Source organism: Mirounga leonina, unplaced genomic scaffold, assembly GCF_011800145.1.
Source record: "Mirounga leonina isolate KUSES-001 unplaced genomic scaffold, KU_Mleo_1.0 Mir_432, whole genome shotgun sequence".
Lineage (NCBI taxonomy): Eukaryota > Metazoa > Chordata > Mammalia > Carnivora > Phocidae > Mirounga > Mirounga leonina.
The window spans coordinates 24,889-42,534 of record NW_023270750.1 but is presented as its reverse complement, the minus strand read 5'-3'; the positions used below and the strand labels follow the sequence as shown (position 1 = coordinate 42,534).

Here is a 17,646-nt window from a genome sequence, read left to right as displayed (position 1 = left end):
ATTTATTTCTATAGTCCAAATCATGGTTCTGATCACATAAGTTACACCATAACTTCTCCTTTAACATACTTTTGTGTAAATATAAATTCATTTCTATTATTTTCAAGTGTACCACAAATTTAATTACTTATTTTTCAAGAAAATAAACATTACATTAAATGATTATATCAATTTTGAATGAACACCTATTATAAAAGCATTGAAATATGAAACAAATGTTTATCTTAGAATTAAGGACATGAAATAATGAGTAAATTTTTAAGAAAAATCATAAAGAGTAGGTTGTACATAACACAAGTATACATATACAGCTACATGAATACACCCCAATTTTCAACTGGGATAAACAGAGTTAATGAGTAGTATAATGAAGTAGAACTGAGATGATTTCTTATGTTTTACATTCAAAGCAAAGAGAACTGTAACAAGTCATTCATCCTTTGGTAATGTTGTGTTATGATAACAGAGCTTATGACTTTGGCATTTTTTCTACGAAATCCTTTCTCCATCATTTTGGCCCTCCTTTACCTACTCTATGGAACTTTAAACATGCCATATATTATTATATGATGATGATGATGATGATGATGATGATGATGATATCACATAGTATAATATACTTGCATGCTTTAGATGGGGACATGGCACAGCTATTGAGATTGTGCAAGCTTATATGTCACTTCTATTATGACATAACAATCCCTTCCCCCAAAACTTTACTATCACAATAATGATTCAGATAAAAATGGATGGAAATAGTTTTTCCACCTCATTTCAAAAGAAGCTCTTTATAGCTGGAAAAACATTTTATTCTTCATAAGTTGAAACAAAACACGTGTGATGTTTTTAGAAAACTTCTGCACAGTGTTTAATAAGTGTGTGGACTGAATTTGGTATGGTGTAAACAGATTTATTTATTATTTTCTGACATATTAAAATATTTATTTAAAAGACCCCACAAGTTGGAGACAGAATCAAATATCCAACACTAGTCCTTTGACTGTTTCCCCACAGCATATGGGCTTCCACCGTGAGCCAAATGCCAGAGGATATTCAACATGGTAAAACAAGTAGGGGATTAAGAAGATTACAAGTTGCCATTTCAAACAACAAATTTGGGAAACTCATGTGTGGAAATAGTGATTTGGGACAGTATAACTTGAAGAGCATACCAGCAGAAAGTACAAGAAAAGACACAAAATGCACACAAGTTTTAAAATAATCTTTATTGAAAAAATTTAAAAATGGACTATTTAATTAGAGGTGGAAATGCTGTCAATAGACATAAGTTTTAAAGTTAGGGTATCTAGAAATGTGCTATAAAGAAAAATGATAGATGATATATACAGGAAAAAATAGATGGTAGATACATTGATTAACAGATCAGTTGAAATTTTCTTGGGCAATTTTGCAATAAAATGAGAAGAACTGGTCTCGCCATATGCTTTTTCAGATTTCACATATAAGTGAGATCATACAGTATTTGTCTTTCTCTGTTTGACTGACTTCTGACTTTTTTAGTATAATGTCCTCAAGATCCATCCGTGTTGTCACAAATAACAATATATTATTTTTATGGGTGACTATGATTCCATTGCATATATATACACCACATTTTATTTAGCCATTCATCCATCAATATATACTTAAGTAACATATATGTTTCCATGTCTTAGCTAAGGTAAAACTATTGAAATGAAAATGGAGATGCATAAGTATTTTTTGAGTTAGTGTTTTAGGTTCCTTAGGATAATACCCAGAAGTGGAATTGTTGGATCACTTGACAGTTTCTTTTTAATTTTTGTTGAACTCCATACTGTTTTCCATAGTGGCTGCACCAATTTACATTTCCACCAAAAGTGCACAAGCATTCTTTTTTCTCCATATTCTTCCCAGCATTGCCTATTTCTTATCTTTTTGAAAACATCCATTCTAACAGGTCTAATAGGTATAGTATTGGTATTTCTAGGAGTGTAATGACTTGTTTAGGGGTTATACATATAATAAAACTAAATAATTTCAACTGGTTTTGCAGTATGACTGCATCAAGTTTCACTTCAAGTCATCTTTTATAATAGTTCCTGAGGATGCAAAGTTTCAGGACCACTTGGTGTTTGGTAGTTTTTTAATTTTAACCCTTGTGGGTTTACATAGACATTTCACTATGTTTTTAATTTCCATTTGCTTGATGATTAATGATATTGATGATGCTTTTAAATGTTGGGTTTCCTCTTTTATAAGTTGCCTATTCATGTTTTTTCATTATTGATTTGAAGGAACATTTAAATAGTCTGATTAAAATGGTGGTTGGTTATGAGTTTTGAGTATCATTTTTTTTCATGACTTACTCTATAAATTGTTTTAATGTTATCTGTAAAGAACAAATGTCCTTAATTTAGTGTGTTGGACTTACTAAAATTTTTATTTTATATTTAAACTTATTTTTACATTCCATGAAAGGATTATTTTCCTAATCTGAAGTCATAAATATATTCTGTTATATTGCCTTTCAAAACTTTTATATATATATTTTTTTCAATTCAAATTAACATCAATTATCTACCTGGAATTAATTTTTCATGCATCAAGTAAGGTAGGCAGTACATTTTATTTTAACCATAATGATACAAGTATTCAGTGGGCACCATGTCTTCTTTATTTCTGCATTAATTTGTCCTTCTTTGTGTCACATCTATACATTGTACAGTTTTTGTCCTTTCTTCTGTTCTACTTGAAGAAATACCAAAGTTTTTAAATGTAATTTTATGAGTCTTCACATCTAAAGAAAAACTTGTTCTTTCTTTACCTGAAAATTATTGACTCTTTTCCACATAGTTCATATATAAATTTTCAAACAAGCCTATCAAGCTTCTGAAAACATAAAACAGGATTTATTTTTTAAGTTTATTATTTATTTATTTATTTTAAATAATCTCTACACCCAACGTGGGGATCCTACTCACAACCCTGAGATCAAGAGTCAAATGCTCTTATGACTGACCCAGCCAGATGCACGAAACAGATTTTATTTTTATATATAGTTATATTAAAACTTATAATTGCAGAAACTTGAATAGTTACCCTTTTTTGACCAATTGTATTTTCTTTTCTTTTTTTAAAAGACTTTATTTATTTATTTATTTGAGGGAGAAAGATTGAGAGAGAAGGAGCTAGAGCGGGGGTGGGGGGGGCTGGTGTATAGGGAGAAGCAGAATCCCCACTGAGGAGGGAGCCAGATGTGGGATTCATCCCAGGACCCTCTGATCATGACCTGAGCCAAAGTCAGAAGCTTAACTGACTGAGCAATCCAGGCACCCTCCAATTGTATTTTCTAGCTCATGAATATTTTCACTGATCTTCATTATGTAGTAGATCTCCGACTTTCCTTCTTGGATAAATTTCATTCTCTCTGAAAAACAGTTATTTTCTTTAAAGCATGCTGCCCTGGGTTACCTAAGTTTTTCTGTTTCTTTGCTTTGTTTTTAGGGGTGGGATTTTGGTGTGTTGATCTGAATGCCAGGAAAGATTACACAGGAAGGATATCTATTGTTGGAAGACACTCTCCATAGATTTCTATTACTCCTACACATCTTGCTTGATATGCTAAGAATGTAAGACACTAAAGACACTCACATGGGTTTTTCTCAGTGTCAAGGTGACCAGACTTGAAATATGTGGTATTTGACTCTCCCTCTCTATGGAACAAAGAGCAGTCTTAATTTTTGCATGCTATAATATAGCAGGGATCCTCAGGTCACTATCTCTCAATTATAATGCAAATCCACTTAACAGGATTAATCTCTCTCCTGAGACATGGCATCTCCACCATGGAACTTGGGGGCAAATGGAAGAATCTTGTATCTTCTGCCAGGATCCATGAAAGGGTCAGATCTAACTTATTAGCTTTCAGGTAAAATAAAGTTACATCCTAGACAATACATCTCTCTTTTTTTTAAAAGATTTTATTTATTTATTCATGAGAGACAGAGAGAGAGACAGAGGCAGAGGGAGAAGCAGGCTCCCCACGCAGCAGGGAGCCCAATGCAGGACTCGATCCCAGGACCCTGGGATCATGACCTGAGCTGAAGGCAGATGCTTAACCGACTGAGCCACCCAGGCGTCCCGACAATACATCTCTTATGGGAAGGAGTCAGAAGTCAGGAACTGTCAGCCCACAAAGCGAGTCTGACTCATGTGAAGCAGAGATGAAAGGAAGTGTAATTACGCTCTACCAAACTTCGGGCAAGGTTGATGGGGAGTCCTTTACTTAAAATCACTCATCACATGGGGCGCCTGGGTGGCACAGTTAGTTAAGCATCCAACTCTTGGATTGGCTCAGTTCATGATCTCAGAGTTCTAGGGTTGAGCCCCGTATCTGGCTCCACACTCAGTGGGGAATCTTCTTGAGATTCTCTATCTCCCTCTCACTCTGCCAAGCCCACCCATGCTCACTCTCTCTCAAAAAAATGAATAAAATCTTTCAAAAAAATCAGTCATCACAGGAATTATTACTCTCAGGCATTAACTTGTCTTAGTTTACATGATATGCTCAGATGATCTGGGGGCAGCCCATGAGATGTGTGGCATTTGGACACCCTTGGTGATGGATTTGAAAGCACAGCAGCTGGTGATGTTAGTTATGCCCCCGTCAGTGATCTGAGAGATACATTCCCATGGCTGCTACATGGGATAGTATATTACAGGATAGTCATTATTTTAAGTTATTCAATGTATCATGTCACTTCCTTTTGGCTTTCCTTATTTGTTAAAAGGAAATCCAGTAACTATCTAAATGATGACTTTTGAAATAGATTTTTTTTCAATGTTTTGTTATTTGCATATTACTCCTAAAATTTCTGTTTCTTTTAAGTTTATTTTGTTTGCTCAATTTGGCTTGTCTGGGTGCAGATTTCATTTTATGTCTGAAGGAAATATTTCTGGACTACCCCTGATATTAGCTCTCATTATTTCTTTCATTGTAATTTGACAGTACTCATGTTTTTTCATTATTGATTTGAAGGAACATTTAAATAGTCTGATTAAAATGGTGGTTTGTAGGGCACCTGGGTGGCTCAGTTGTTAAGCGTCTGCCTTCAGCTCAGGTCATGACCTCAGGGTCCTGGGATCGAGTCCCATATCAGGCTCCCTGCTCCGTGGGACGCCTGCTTCTCCTTCTCCTACTCCCCCTGCTTGTGTTCCTGCTCTCACTATGTCTCTCTCTGTCAAATAAATAAATAAAATCTTAAAAAAAAATGGTGGTTCGTTATGATTTTTGAGTATCATTTTTTTTCATGACTTACAAAGTAGCTACAAAGAGGGCTGAGAGATATTGCTCAGTTTTTTCAAAAAATATAGGAGAACCATGGAAACTGGACACTACTAGTTCTATTGTTAAAATCTTGTAACCAAAATATTGAAAGGGGTCCTCTAAGCAAAGAGAGAGCCTAAAAGCAACATTGACAAGAAGGAACACGGACAATATACAGTAACAGTCACCTTACAGGCAATACAACAGCACTAAATTCCTATCTTTCCATAGTTACCCTGAATGTAAATGGGCTAAATGCCCCAATCAAAAGACTCAGGCTATCAGATTGGATTAAAAAAAGCAAGACCCATTGATATGCTGTGTGCAAGAGACTCATTTTAGACCCAAAGACACCCCCAGATTGAAAGTGACGGGGTGGAAAACCAATTACCATGCTAATGGACAACAAAAGGAAGCTGCAGTGGCAACCCTTATATCAGACAAATTAGATTTTAAACCAAAGACTGTAATAAGAGTTGAGGAAGGACACTATATCCTACTTAAAGGGTCCATCCAACAAGAAGATCTAACAATTGTAAATATCTATGCCCCTAACATGGGAGCAGCCAATTATATAAGGCAATTAAAAACAAAAGCAAAGAAACACATTGACCATAAGACAATAATACTGGGGGACTTTAACACCCCCCTCACTGAAATGGACAGATCATCTAAACAAAAGATCAACAAGGAAATAAAGGGTTTAAATGAAACACTGGACCAAATGGACTTCACAGATCTATTCAGAACATTCCATCCCAAAGCAACGGAATACACATTCTTCTCTAGTGCCCATGGAACATTCTCCAGAATCGATCACATCCGAGGTCATAAATCAGGTCTCACCAGTACCAAAAGATTGGGATCATTCCCTGCCTATTTTCAGATCACAATGCTTTGAAACTAGAACTGAATCACAAGAGGAATGTCAGAAAGAACTCAAATACATGGAGGTTAAAGAGCATCCTACTAAAGAATGAGTGGGTGAACCAGAAAATTAAAGAAGAATTAAAAAAAATTCATGGAAATTAATGAAAATGAAAACACAACTGTTCAAATTCCTTGGGGTGCAGCAAAGGCGGTCCTAAGAGGAAAGTATATAGCAATACAAGCCTTTCTCAAGAAACAAGAAAGGTCTCAAGTACACAACCTAACCCTACACCTAAAGGAGCTGGAGACAAAACAGCGAATAAAGCCTAAACCCAGCAGGAGAATAGAAATAATAAAGATCAGAGCAGAAATCAATGAAATAGAAAGCAAAAGAACAGTAGAACATATCAAGGAAACTAGGAGCTGGTTCTTTGAAGGAATTAACAAGATTGATAAACCCCTGGCCAGACTTATCAAAAAGAAAAGAGAAATGACCCAAATCAACAAAATCATGAATGAAAGTGGAGAGATCACAACCAACACCAAAGAAATACAAATAATTATAAGAACGTTTTATGAGCAACTCTATGCCAGCAAATTAGATAACCTGGAAGACATGGATGCATTCCTAGAGATGCATAAACTACCACAACTGAACCAGGAAGAAATAGAAAACTTGAACAGACCTATAACCACTAAGGAAATGGAAGCAGTCATCAAAAATCTCCCAACAAACAAAAGCCGAGGGCCAGATGGCTTCCCAGGGGAATTCTACCAAACATTTCAAGAAGAATTAAAACCTATTCTTCTGAAACTGCTCCAAAAAATAGAAATGGAAGGAAAACTCCCAAATTCGTTTTCTGAGGCCACCATTCCCTTGATCCCAAAACCAGACAAACACCCCATCAAAAAGGAGAACTACAGACCAATATCCTTGATGAACATGGATGCAAATATTCTCTCCAAAATAGTAGTGAATAGGATCCAACAGTACATTAAAAGGATTATTCACCACGACCAAGTGGGATTTATCCTTGGGCTGCAACGTTGGTTCAACATCTGCAAATCAATCAATGTGATACAATACATTAATAAAAGAAAGGACAAGAACCATAGGATCTTCTCAATAGATGCAGAATAAGCATTTGACAAAGTACAGCATCTTTTCTTGATCAAAACTCTTCAGTGTATAGGGATAGAGGGTACATACCTCATTATCATAAAAGCCATCTATGAAAAACCCACAGTGAATATCATTCTCAATGGGGAAAACTGAGAGCTTTCCCCCTAAGGTCAGGAACGCGGCAGGGATGTCCACTATCACCACTGCTATTCAACATAGTATTAGAAGTCCTAGCCACAGCTATCAGACAACAAAAAGAAACCAAAGGCATCCAAATCGGCAAAGAAGAAGTCAAACTCTCACTGTTAGCAGATGATATGATACTTTATGTGGAAAACCCAAAAGATTCCCTCCCCCTAAAGTGCTAGAACTCATACAGGAATTCAGTCAAGTGGCAGGATATACAATCAATGCACAGAAATCAGTGGCATTCCTATACACCAGCAACAAGACAGAAGAAAGTGAAATGAAGGAGTCGATCCCATTTACAATGGCACCCAAAACCATAAGAAACCTAGGAATAAATCTAACCAAAGAGGCGAAGGATCTGTTCTCAGAAAACTATAAAATACTCATAAAAGAATTTGAGGAAGACACAAAGAAATGGAAAAACATTCCATGCTCATGGATTGGAAGAGCAAATATTGTGAAGATGTCAATGCTACCTAGAGCAACCTACACATTCAGTGCAATCTCTATCAAAATACCATCCACTTTTTCAAAGAAATGGAACAAGTAATCCTAAAGTTTGTATGGAACCAGAAATGACCCCGAATAGCCAGAGAAATGTTGAAAAAGAAAAGCAAAGCCGGCGGCATCACAATTCCGGACTTCCAGCTCTATTACAAAGCTGTCATCATCAAGACAGTATGGTACTGGCACAAAAACAGACACATAGATCAATGGAACAGAATAGAGAGCCCAGAAATGGACCCTCAAATCTATGGTCAACTCACCTTCGACAAAGCAGGAAAGAATGTCCAATGGAAAAAAAGACAGTCTCTTCAACAAATGGCGTTGGGAATATTGGACAGCCACATGCAGAAGAATGAAACTGGACCATTTCCTTACACCACACACAAAAATAGACTCCAAATGGTTGAAAGACCTCAATGTGAGACAGGAGTCCATCAAAATCCTAAAGGAGGACAGAGGCAGCAACCTCTTCGACCTCTGCTGCAGCAACTTCTTTCTAGAAACATCACCAAAGGCAAGGGAAGCAAGGGCAAAAATGAACTATTGGGACCTCATCAAGATAAGAAGCTTTTGCACAGCAAAAGAAACCGTCAACAAAACCAAAAGAGAGCCGACAGAATGGGAGAAGATATTTGCAAATGACATATCAGATAAAGGGCTAGTATCCAAAATCTATAAAGAACTTATCAAACTCAACACCCAAAGAACAAATGATCCAATCAAGAAATGGGCAGAAGACATGAACAGACATTTCTCCAAAGAAGACATCCAAATGGCCAACAGACACATGAAAAAGTCCTCAACATCACTTGGCATCAGGGAAATCTAAGTCAAAACCTCAGTGAGATATCACCTCACACCAGTCAGAATGGCTAAAATTAACAAGTCAGGAAATGACAGATTTTGGCGGGGATGCGGAGAAAGGGAAACCTTCCTACACTGCTGGTGGGAATGCACGCTGGTGCAGCCACTCTGGAAAACAGTATGGAGGTTCTTCAAAAAGTTGAAAATAAAGCTACCATACGATCCAGCAATTGCACTACTGGGTATTTACCCCAAAGATACAAATGTAAGGATCTAAGGGGTACATGCAACCCGCAGTTTATAGCAGCAAGTCCACAATAGCCAAACTGTGGAAAGAGCCAAGATGTCCATCGACAGATGAATGGATAAAGAAGAGGTGGTATATATATATACAACGGAATATTATGCAGCCATCAAAAGGAATGAGATCTTGCCATTTGTAACGACATGCATGGAACTGGAGGGTATTATGCTGAGCGAAATAAGTCAATCAGAGAAAGACATGTATCATATGACCTCATTGATATGAGGAATTCTTAACTGTAGGAAACAAACTGAGGGTTGCTGGAGTGGTGGGGGGTGGGAAGGATGGTGTGGCTGGGTGATAGACACTGGGGAGGGTATGTGCTATGATGAGCACTGTGAATTGTGCAAGACTGTTGAATCACAGATCTGTACCTCTGAAGCAAATAATACATTATATGTTAAAAAAAAGAAGAAGAAGAACAAGATAGTAGGAGGGGAAGAATGAAAGGGCAGGAATCGGAGGGGGAGACAAACCATGGGAGACTATGGACTCTGAAAAACAAACTGAGGGTTCTAGAGGGGAGGGGGGTGGGAGGATGGGTTAGCCTGGTGATGGGTATTAAAGAGGGCACTTTCTGCATGGAGCACTGGGTGTTATATGCAAACAATGAATCATGGAACACTACATCTAAAACAAATGATGTAATGTATGGTGATTAACATAATAAAAAAAAGAACAAAAAAAGGAATCTTAGATCATAGAAAATACATAGATATATGTTCATGTCTGCCTCCAGTTCCTCGCACAGAGTTCCTGAAGCCCTTGTAATTTCCTGGGTGATTAATGTCTTTTGTCTAATGAGGTAACTCTGGGTGGGCTCCTAGATGAGCACAGTTCACCTGAAAGACCGTACCACAATTATAAGATGGGAATTTTTCACCCTGCACCCCATCTCTTGCATGGGAGAAGGGATGAATGTGGGGTTAATGATTGGTCATGCTTATATGATAAACCCTCCATAAAAATCCTGGTAGTGTTTGGTTTGGAGAGCTCCTGGGTCAGTGAACACATTCAAATTCTGGAAGAGTGACACCCCCCACCCCCCCACTCCACAGGGACAGGAGCTTCTGTGCTCAGGACCCTCCCAGACCGTGTCCTTTGTATCTCTTTATCTAGCTGTTCATCTGTATTCTTTATCATATCCTTTAATAAACTGATAAATAGAAAAAAAATCTTGTAACCATAATATAGCCTCCCTCCTCCTACTCAAAACCAATCTCTAAAAGAAAGTGGTTGACCATCAGTTTCTCTATTTTCTCTCATCAAATTCAGTCCTGAAACCCAGAAATATGACTTCCATCCCCAGATATAACTTAAAGAATCATTGCTATCTTTTTTTTTTAATACATTCAACATTCATTTGCTCAACAAACCGTTGACTACCTTTTCTATTTGCAATATCTTTATTTGGCTTCTAGGATCATTCACCACAGTAAATTTATTCATTCACCAGTCTCTAAATTTCTGGTGTTACTTTTTGCAAGATTTTAGACTTTGTTCTCTTTATATTACATATGGTCATTGGCTTAGTTACCTCTCATATCTGACAATATCTGTGACCTCATATGTCTTCTGAACTCTGAAACTAAATATGTGTTTTAATGCAGTTTTTTTTCTTTTGTATGTCAAGTTGTTTCACATGTCATGCCTCAAATTGTGCTCACTGTACTGCAACTAATCTTCCCAATACTCAAACTTACCTGCTCTCAAACCTGCCCCATGACCTTATTTATATCTCAGGGAATGTGACAAATATCCATTTATTTGTCTAAACCTGAAATCAGGAGATGAGATTCTATAAGGTTTCTTTACATTTTAAATCCAATAAGTCACCACGTATTTTTCACCCCTTAGCATTTAATTATTTAACAAATAGTTGTTTTAAACTTAATATATGTGAATAGTATTTATAGAAACTGAGAACCATCAGAGAAAAAGATACATTATTTCAATTACATGGGATTTACATTCTACAGAAAGTGATAAATAATCCACAAGTTAACTAGTAGGAAACACAATAATTTCAGGTAGTTATAAGGGCTTGAAGTTCAAAAAAAAACATTGTCATCTTCATCATCATCATCATCATCATGATTCTTATTTAGTGGTAATGGGAAAACCTTTCAGTCATATGAGACTTAAATTGAGACCTGTTAAATAAAAGGCGGGAATTGGTAAACATAACTGTACCCATTCTATCTAAAGTGAGCAGCAGGTACAAACCTCAAAGCTAGACAAAATTTGTTTTAGTAGTAGAAAAAAATGCAGTGTTGCTAGTGCAGAATGATAAAAAGACTAATACTATTAGATGAAGTCAGAGAGTTAGACAATATTACATTCATTGTGAACTTTGAAATATACTAAGAGATTTTTACATTATTCTTATTATTTTTTCTTATTTTTCACTTTAAAAATTTCAGGATGGGAGTGAAATAATTTGACCTTGAGAAGGTCCAAGATGGCAGAAGAGTAAGAGACCTTAGTTTCATCTGGTTCCACAAATTCAGCTAGATCGCACTCAAATCATTCTGAACACCTGTGAAATCAACCATAGATCTAAGAAAAGAATAGATGCAACTCTACAAATAGAAAAGTAGACCACTTTCTGCAAGGTAGGAGGTGAGGAGAAGTGAATCCAAGGTGATACATGTGAAGATAAACCTCTGGGGGAGGGAACCTACATAAGCCATCACCATAAAGTGATATTATAGCAGAGCATGAAACCAGAACTTTTAGAAGTCTGCTCTGGTGAGGGATGTCCTTGCCTGAAAGGCACACAGTTGATGAAGCCAGCAGAATCCTAGGTGGGGCAGTGTGGTGTCTGGATCCCCTTGGGTTACAGAAAAATGGGTGTGTCTGAATGGGGCAGAGTTCCCAGGCATTGGAGCTGAGAAGCAGCTGTAATCAGCAAGCCCAGGAATGGGCTTTCAGATCACGGTTGCCATAAATTGTGAACTGTGGCATGGTCAGGTTGACTGCTCTCTGAGCAAGGGAGCAAGGGCCCAGCAAGCAGTAGAACCAGTGAGACCATCCTTCCTCCCCCAGGGGGAATGGTGCAGGTGTGCACCACAGGAGTCTGCAGGGTTTGGAGACTTGAAATGGGGTTGTGTGTCTGAGATACAAACTCTCAGTCACAGGCTGGGTGAGCACAGAGAGTGGAGAGAAACCAGACAGGAGTGATTGATAGCTTTTCACTGATGACACACTGAGGAATGGGCCCTGAGCTCTCGGCTGTGGGGCTGGAGATTGGGAGGGCACAATTTTCATTCTCATCCTCTAAAGTGACATGGAAAACATGGAAAGCCTCAGGGAACAAAAGCCACATAGAGTAATCAAGCAAGCAGATTGATTAGCCTGGCCGCCTAGCAAGGGCAGTGCAATTCAGCTCAGGGCAAAGACACTTGAGAATCAAAGCAACAGGCCCCTCTCCGAGAAGATCAGCAAGAACATCCAGCCAAGACCAAGTTTGCCCATCATTGAGAACTGCAAAACTCCAGCACAAAGGGATATAGCATATAGAATTCATGTTTTTCTTTTTTCCCCATGATTCTTTAGTTTTTTCAATTTTATTTTCTCTTTTTCCTTTTTCAACCAATGTCTTATTTTATTGACTCTTTTTTAAGATATTTTTTTAAATTTCATTTTTGCAGTAACATTCTATCCTTTCATTATATTTAATTTTGTTTCTGTAAATATATAAGTTTTCCTTATTTACAATTTTGGGATCCAGTTTTCTAATAAATAGACCAAAATACAACAGTATTCAGTGTACTGCTCTGTTCTGAGCACCTGTCTGATTATATTCTCTGTGTTTTTGTTTGTTTGTTTGTTTGTTTGTTTGTTTGTTTGTTTGCTTGTTTGTTTAAAACAGCAGGTTTTGGTTTTGTTTTTTTGGGGGGGTTAATTTTTTTTAATTTTCTCCCCCCCCTCCAGCTTCAGGACTCATTTAATTTGTTTAGTGTATATTTCTCTGTAATTCTTGTTGCCATTTTAGTATTTTGTTCTCTAATGAAACTGTTCTAGAAAGGATGACAGGATGGAAAAACTTACCTCAAAAAGGGAACAAGAGGCAGTACTGACTGTCAGGGACCTAATCCATATGGACCTAAGTAAGATGTCAGAACTAGAGTTCAGGATAATAATTATAAATATACTATCTGGGCTTGACAAAAAGCATAGAAGACATTAGAGAATCCCATTCTGGAGAAATAAAAGAACCAAAAATCAAATCAAGTAGAGAAAAAAGGGCTATTTAAAAGATGCAATTAAAAATGGAGTCTCTAACTGCTAGGATAAATGAAGCAGAAGAGAGAGAATTAGTGATACGGAAGACAGAATGATGGAGAAAAAGAAGCTGAGAAAAAAAGAGATAAACAACTACTGGATAATGAGACGGGAACTCAAGAGATAAGTGATACCATAAAGCAAAACAATATTAGAATAATTGGGATCGCAGAAGAAGAGGAAAGAGAGCGGCAGAATCCAAGTCCAAGAGGCACAGGGAACCCTCTTCAAAATCAATAAAAATAGGTCAACACGCTGACCCATAATAGTGAAATTTGCAAACCTCAGAGACAAAGAGAAAATCCTGAAAGCAGCTCAGGACAAGAGGTCTGTAACCTACAACAGTAGAAACATTAGGCTGGTGGAAGACTTACGCACAGAGACCTGTCAGGCCAAATGAGTTGGCATGATATGTTCAGGGTTCTAAATGAGAAAAATATGCAGCCAAGAATACTTTATCCAGCTAGAATGTCATTCAAAATAGGAGAGATAAAGAGCTTCCAGAACAAACAGAAAACCAACAAATTTGTGATCACCAAAGCAGCCCTACAAGAAATATTAAAGGGGATCCTTTAAGCAAAGAAAGAGCCCAAAGTAAGATAGACCACAAAGAAACAGAGACAAAATGCAGAAACAGGGACTTTACAGGTAATACAATGACACTAAATTCATAACTTTCAATAGTTATTCTGAACGTAAATGGGCTAAATGCTCCAATAAAAAGACACAGGTTGTCATATTGGATAAAAAAAACAAGACTCGTCAATATGCTGTCTGCCAAGAGACTAATTTTAGACCCAAAGACACCTTCAGATTTAAAGTGAGGTGGTGGAAAACAATTTATCATGCTAATGAGCAACAAAAGAAACGTGGGGTGGCAATCCCTATATCAGATAAATTAGATTTAAACCAAAGAATGTAATAAGAGATGAGGAAGAACACTATATCGTAATTAAAGGGTGCATCCAACAAGAAGATCTAAAAATTGTAAATACTTATGCCCCTAACATAGGAGCGGCAAATTATATAACCCAATTTATAACAAAATTAAAGAAACACATCAATAATAATACAATAATAGTGGGAGACTTTAACACCCCGATCACTGCAATGGACAGATATCTAAGCAGAAGATCAACAAGGAAACAAGGGCTTTGAATGAGACAGTGGACCAGATGGGCTTCACAGATATATTCAAAATATTCTATCCTAAAGCAACAGAATATACATTCTTTTCAAGTTAATATGGAACATTCTTCAGAATAGATCACATACTGGGTCACAGATCAGGTCTCAACAGGTACCAAAATTGGGATTCTTCCCTGAATATTTTCAGACCACAATGGGTGAAACTTGAACTCAATCACAAGAAGAAATCAAATACATGGAGGCTAAAGAGCATCCTACTAAAGAATGAGTGGGTCAACCAGAAAATTAATGAAGAATTTTTAAAATTCAGGGAAACAAATGAAAATGAAAACACAACTATTCAAAACCTTTGGGATGCAGCAAAGGTGGTCCTAAGAAGGGAATACATAGCAATGCAAGCCTTTTTCAAGAAATAAGAAAGGTCTCAAATACACAACTTAACCTTACACCTAAAGAACCTGGAGAAAGAAAATCAAATAAACCCTAAACCCAGCAGGGGAAGAGAAATAATAAAGATTAGAACAGAAATCAATGAAATAGAAACCAAAAGAACAGTAGAGGAGATCAACAAAACTAGGAACTGGTTCTTTAAAGAATTAATAAGATTGAGAAACCCCTGTCCAGACTCATCAACAAGAAAAGAGAAGAGACTCAAATAAATAAACTCATGAATGAAAGAGGCAAGATCACAACCAACACCGAAGAAATACAAACAATTATAAGAACATACTATGAACAACTATATGCCAACAAACTAGGCAATCTTGAATAAATGGTTGCATTCCTAGAGACGTATAAACTACCAAAACTGATCCAGGAAGAAATAAGAACCTGAACAGACCCATAACCATCAGGGAAATTGAAGAAGTAATCAAGAATCTCCTAACAAACAAGAGTCCAGGGCCAGATGGCTTCCTAGTGGAATTCTACTAAACATCTCAAGAAGAACTTATACCTATTCTTCTGAAGCTCTTTCAAAAAATAGAAATGTAAGGAAAACCTCCAAATTCATTCTATGAAGCCAGAATTGAACCTTGAACACCAAATCAGAAATAGACCCCATCAAAAAGGAGAATTACAGATCAATATCTTTGATGAACATGGATGAAAAAATTTGCACCAAAATAGTAGTTAATAGGATCCAACAATACATTAAAAGGATTATTCACCATGACTACATGGGATTTATTCCTGGGTGGCTAGGATGGTTCAACATCTGCAAATCAATCAATGTGATGCATCACATTAATAAAAGAAAGGACAAGAAACTTATGATGCTCTCAATAGATGCAAAAAAAAAAAAGCATTTGACAAAATACAGCATTCTTACTTGATAAAAACTCTCCACAGTCTAGGGATAGAGGGAAACTACCTCAATATCATAAAAGCCAATAGGAAAGCCCACCGCTAATATCATTCTCAATGGGGAAAAACTGAGAGCTTGCCCCCTAAGGTCAGGAATGTGGCAGGGATGTCCACTATCACCACTGCTATTCAACATAGTACTAGAAGTCCTAGCCACAGGCATCAGACAACAAAAAGAAATAAAAGGCATCCAAATTAGCAAAGAAGAAGTCAAACTCTCACTCTTTGTAAATGACATGATACTCTATGTGGGAAACCCAAAAGAATCTACCCCAAAATTGCTAGAACTGATACAGGAATTCAGCAAAGTGGCAAGGCATAAAATCAATGCACAGAAATCAGTTGCATTTCTATACTAACAATGAGACAGAAGAAAGAGAAATTAAGGAGTCGATCCCATTTACGACTGCACCTAAAAGCATAAGATACCTAGGAATAAACCTAACCAAAGAGGCAAAGGATCTGTACTCAGAAAATTATAGAACACTCATGAAAGAAATGGAAAAATAGTTCATGCTCATGGATTGAAAGAAGAAATATTGTTAAAGTCTCTATGCTACTTAGAGCAATATACACATACAAAACAACCCCTATCAAAACACCACCAACTTTTTTGAATGAGCTGGAACAAATAATCCTAAAATTTGTATGGAACCAGAAAAGTCCCCTGAATTGCCAAAGGAAAGTTGAAAAAGGAAACCAAAACTAGTGGCATCACAATTCCAGACTTCAAGTTCTATTACAAAGCTCTAATCATCAAGACAGTATGGTACTGGCACAAAAACAGACACAGAGATCAATGGAATAGAATAGAGAATCTACCAATGGACCCTCAACTCTATGGTCAACTAATCTTTGACAAAGCAGGAAAGAATATCGAGTTGAAAATCAGTCTCTTCAACAAATGATGTTGGAAAATTGGACAGCCACATGCAGAAGAATGAAACTGGACCATTTCTTTATACCATACAAAAATAGACTCAAAATAGATGAAAGACCTAAATGTGAGAGAGAAATCCATCAAAATCCTGGAGGAGAACAGAGGCATCAACCTCTTCAACCTAATCTGCAACAATTTTGCTAGGCAGATCTCCAAAGGTAAGGGAAACAAAGGCAAAAATGAACTATTGGGACTTCATCAAGATAAAAACCTTTTGCACAGCAAAGGAAACATTTGACAAAACCAAAAGACAACTGACTAAATGGGAGAAGATATTGCAAATGATGTATCAGATAAAGCTAGTATCCAAAATCTATAAAGAACTTACCAAACTCAACACCCAAAGGACAAATAATCCAATCAAGAAATGGGCAGAAGACATGAACAGACATTTCTCCAAAGAAGACATCCAAATGGCCAACAGACACATGAAAAAGTGCTTAACATCGCTCGGCATCAGGGAAATCCAAATCAAAACCTCAGTGAGATATCACCTCACACCAGTCAGAATGGCTAAAATTAACAAGTCAGGAAACGACAGATTTGGCGGGGATGCGGAGAAAGGGGAACCTTCCTACACTGTTGGTGGGAATGCATGCTGGTATAACCACTCCGAAAAACAGTATAGAGGTTCCTCAAAAAGTTGAAAATAGAGCTACCCTATAACACAGCAATTGCACTACTGGGCATTTACCCCAAATATACAAATGTAGTGATCTGAAGGGGCATCTGTGCCCCAACGCTTATAGCAACAATGTCCATAATAGGCAAAGTATAGAAAGAGTCAGGATGTCCATCAG

At 37.0% G+C, this 17,646-nt stretch overlaps 1 protein-coding gene across 1 annotated transcript in view; it reads left to right on the top strand.

Moving 5' to 3' along the window:
• LOC117998984 (olfactory receptor 14K1) overlaps window positions 1-17,646 on the top strand; it is a 37,195-nt gene that overhangs the window by 3,009 nt on the left and 16,540 nt on the right. Inside the window, exon 2 of the mRNA XM_034987892.1 lies at window positions 1,015-1,181. Within this exon, the coding sequence (XP_034843783.1) occupies window positions 1,015-1,181 (167 nt within the window). The remainder of the gene's footprint in view (window positions 1-1,014; window positions 1,182-17,646) is intronic.